Source organism: Cucurbita pepo, unplaced genomic scaffold (assembly GCF_002806865.2).
Source record: "Cucurbita pepo subsp. pepo cultivar mu-cu-16 unplaced genomic scaffold, ASM280686v2 Cp4.1_scaffold001769, whole genome shotgun sequence".
NCBI lineage: Eukaryota > Viridiplantae > Streptophyta > Magnoliopsida > Cucurbitales > Cucurbitaceae > Cucurbita > Cucurbita pepo.
In genome coordinates this window covers 1-4,374 of record NW_019647878.1, presented here as the reverse complement: position 1 = coordinate 4,374, position 4,374 = coordinate 1, and the positions used below count along the sequence as shown (strand labels likewise).

The 4,374-nt window shown below is 37.0% G+C and overlaps 1 protein-coding gene across 1 annotated transcript; it reads right to left on the bottom strand.

The window, feature by feature from the left end:
- Nucleotides 1-1,391: 1,391 nt before the first annotated feature.
- Nucleotides 1,392-2,624, bottom strand: LOC111786489. Its single transcript, XM_023666737.1, has 2 exons — nucleotides 2,166-2,624; nucleotides 1,392-2,089 (listed from the first exon to the last, which is right to left on the bottom strand). The coding sequence occupies exons 1-2, from the start codon at nucleotides 2,526-2,528 to the stop codon at nucleotides 1,439-1,441; spliced, it is 1,014 nt and encodes a 337-aa protein (XP_023522505.1). The 5' UTR covers nucleotides 2,529-2,624; the 3' UTR covers nucleotides 1,392-1,438.
- Nucleotides 2,625-4,374: the final 1,750 nt, after the last annotated feature.

Below are 4,374 nucleotides of genomic sequence, written 5' to 3'. Positions count from 1 at the left end.
TGTTTGAGAGAGAAATTTTGGAAAACGTGAGCGAGAAAATACGTTGATTGCATATAATATTATAAGCTAAAAGCGATTAAGCAACAACGACATATTTTATAGTATATAACCCGATTAGTCATATCCCCCTATAGTACATTTTGGGGTATTTTAGCTCTGGTGCGTGTTGACACAATATGTAGTAAAGACCTATCTAAGATTAAAGCATGTAAAAGGGGTATAGAAAGGGCATGCGGTCATTCGGGGCCGTAGACAACACGCNACCTATCTAAGATGAAAGCATGTAAAAGGGGTTTAGAAAGGGCATGCGGTCATTCGGGGCCGTAGACAACGCGTCTTGGATAAGCATGACCGTGACACGTAACACCACACAACTCATCTCTTCAGCCTCTTTACCTATCGGTTGACCTCGAGTCAACTGTTGTAGCCGAACATTAGAATAATGGGAGAAGGAAATGGCGATGATTTGAATGGTCACACACGATTCTTACCCTTCCATCCTTTTTATGACGTTTTGACATCTAACCTATTAGACGTAACTTCAAACATCATGAACACGAACACCGACCCATTAAATAAACGAACAATATGATGGGAGTGAATAGACATTGGCATATAATTAAACACTAAAAAGGAAAAGGAAAAAGTGTTGTTACCAACTCCTTTTTTCTTCGTTCACGAACGTTTACGTTTATTTTAGGTTAAATTAGGTTTAAAATTTTAACCTTATTTTTTTAAACTTTGTCGTTTTGTAGCAGAGTTACGTCGATTCTACTGTTGTTGTTCATATGATTGTTGAACTAACTTAATGTATTGTCGAGTTTGGAAAAAAATTTGAGAGAGTCGGAAAGTTTTTAGATAATAGAGAGAAAATAAATTGAGAATTAACGGAATAAATTTTTAGATTAATTAAAAAAAATTATAATATATATATCGGTCGACTATGTTTAAAAAATACCAGTAAAATTTTAAAATTAACATTAACACCCTTTACGTTTATAAAAAAAGTTCAACAAAGATTCCGTCAATATATGAACTAAAATCGTCTATTAACATTTTATAGATTATTTACAAATGTTTTAATGTTACTTTAAAAAGTTTATGAACATTTTTGAAATGTGGTACGGTAGGAAAAAGTATTTTTTTTAATTTTTTAAAAAAATTAAAGGTATTTTTAATATTTTTTAAAAATAAAAGTACCATTTAAACCATTTTGAAAATTAAAAAATATTTTTAAATAGAAAGTTGATATTTTTTATTTATTAATTTAGTGTTTTTAAATATATAAACAAATATATTATCTTCCTCTAAAAAAAACATGCCCAAAAACTTAAATTCTTTATTATTTATTTATATATAAAATACTGAAAGAAAAAAAACATTCTCTTACATTTATCAATCCAAACAAAAAAAAAATCAAAATTAAAAATCTACCGGTTCATCCACGTGTCAACGACCCAATATCTCTAGAAATTTCCTGCATACCGGACCGGTTAAACCGCAAGCAACGGCCCAAAAAGCTCCTCTTCTTCATAAACTCCTCGGAAACCGTCCGGTTCGCCGCTGTGAAATGCCTCCTTGGACCGACGCTGTCGGCTGATCGGAAACTCGAAATCTTCACGTCGTTCTCCATTCTTTCCGACATTACAACGTACGTAGACCTCAGCTTATCAGCTTTCTCCGTTGCTCGGCCTTCGGAAGTGCTACGAAACAATAAGTCTCTGAGCCTCCATTTTCTATTGGCCTTAGAGAACGATATCGCCGACAAGAACGACAACGACTTTGACTTTCCGGCGACCGTGCAGCTGTCGCCGTCGCCGTGAATTGGAGTTCGAGAAGAGATTCTGTAAGGGGAAACGGATCGAGTGGGTTTGCGATCAAAATTAGAGGAAATGTATGAGATTTCCTCTGTTCTTCCTCTGTTTTTGCTCTGTTTATCAGCGAGCTCATAATTGGTTCGATGGTTAAGAGTCTCTTTCATTAGCGCCGCTTCAAATGGGTCGTCGTTGATGTTCATGTCGGAGCTGTTCTTCGTTTTCCGAGGGGAAATCCTCGAATTGTGCGGCGATCTCGGCGACGACATGTTCGACTGTCGAAGAAAAAAATTTAGCAGAGGAACTTGTAATAAACTTTTAATTTAACATTTGGTCGGAAAAAACACTGACCTGGAATCCGGGAGGGGGTTTGAGCGGCCGGATTTTACCGCCGACGAAGAGCTCATCGGCGGAGAGGGAAGCTTTAGTGCAGAGCGACTGACGGCTGAAATCAAATTCAAAATCTTGCTCGGCGGAGCAATTGGGGGATTTGGGAATGCCGGGTTTCTCCTCCCAGCGGAAGGGGACGGCGGAGGGAGAGCCAATCGGAACGTCGTCGTCGTGGCGGAAGAAGTTGACGGCGAGAGAGGAGGGGCTGGTGGGCGCACTGAGGGAGGAGAAGGGAGTGGAAGGAGCGGAGAGATAGTGGGAGGAGCAAGGGCTGCCGAAGTTGAACAGGTCGCCGGCGGGAGAGACTCCGACGGCCACTTCCATCTCCGTTGACGGCGGCAAGGCGGTGGATCTGAAGCTGTGTGAAATGAAGGAAGGGGATTAGGTGGAAGAGATCTAAAGAAGGGGAAAGTTGAGAGAAATTGAGTTCTAAATTATGATCAAAAGTGGAGCCGCCATTGTGGATAGAATTAAAACTATTCTATTCTTCCAATATGAACACGTTGACCACATTGACCACATTGACCACATTCATATTTATTTAAGTTTAAGCATCCAATGAAAATCTTCGGTTCGTTCTTTCGACTTAGTTTGGCTTTAGTTCACTCGGTTGGGTCGGTGTAACTACTTTGACCGTCCCACACAACTCGTCCCAAAATCCTTTTATATGCATTATTTCATTGAACAGTGATTGTTAATGTGCGGGACCTCATGCATGTTGTATGTCATATGATCATAGATTACTTCTTTTGCAAGTTGATTTTTCAAGTAGTAGTAGTGCGTGTTAGCCCATAGTTAGACTTATGGAGTATGTTAACGAGTCTGCCAAGTGGGTTCATATGCGTGTGAATGAACTGTGTGTAGAGAAGTACTATGCATCTAGCTCTATCGGGAAGAGAAAGTAGTAGTGAGGTCACACTAATCATGATATATATTAATATTAAATATTTTTCAAGTAAAAGTAAAGGACTCATGTACGAACGACAAACCATCATTTTCACCATATTTTCAGTGCTAGGGTAGTATAATAACGTTTTTTCAATTTTGAACTGAGTTCTTAAGCCTATTTCAATCATGATTTTCTTGTGATTACAAATTTACGAGTATTTAGGTTATAACAAATTTTAAAATAACACACCTCTTGATACGGTTGACCTCATTGTTGACCTCATTTTTCTAACATTCACATCAACATACCTCTCTGACATTTCGTATATTGTAGAAAATATGATAAGTGGGTTGTCGTATTATTGTTTCATACATCGATAAGGACATTTGTGTCATTGTTTTATACGATATGAAAGATCCTCGTTATCATACATGTGTACGTGTCATTGTATCAAAATACTGTCACACTCACAATCAACAATCTCAAAATATATACATTTTGAGAAAAATTACTCCGTCTTTTCTTGAATCAAATACACCCGTAAAATAGAAATTATAAAAGATGGCACAACATTATGAGTATATGTTATAGTTACTTGTCAATACAAACGTAGCGATATATAGGTAAGACACTAATGATGATTAAAACGTCCATTTCGAAGTCGTTAGACTCGAGAAAGTGTATGATATACTAAACGTAGCTAGTCCAATAATAGATGATAAGCATATGGGTGTCCTTAGCACATGGTGAATTAATGCTCGTGATCAAATGGATTGGATTAGGCTGCTTCCTACCTATAATAGCCTTTCAATTATTTGAGACAAGCTATAAATCTCCTTACTCATATTCGTTGTAAAACATGTTCGTTAAATGATAAGCTACGAGTTTTTGTTCAAAAGTTCGTGTAGTTTAAAATAATTAAAATTACTTATCAAATGCAAAGACACGAGAAGTTTTGGTAAGATCGTTTTATTCAACCTCTTTTTGTTTGATCGGTAGCGTGAATCTTAGAACTTTTCTTAGTTTTATTCAACCTCTTCTTCTTCGTCTCTAGACTCATAAGCTTGAAATACATGTCAAATATGAAATCGAGTACAAGATCATATTGATTCACACGAAACCGTTGAAAGCTATGGGTCTAGAGACGAAGAAGAAGAGATGGCTTAGCCATATCCGATTATATATCCGTTCATGAGATGGAGCACATGGAACCATTAATTTGTGCATAAAAATTGACTTAGAAAGAGTTGATGTAAAGCATTTAACATTTACAACTATCAT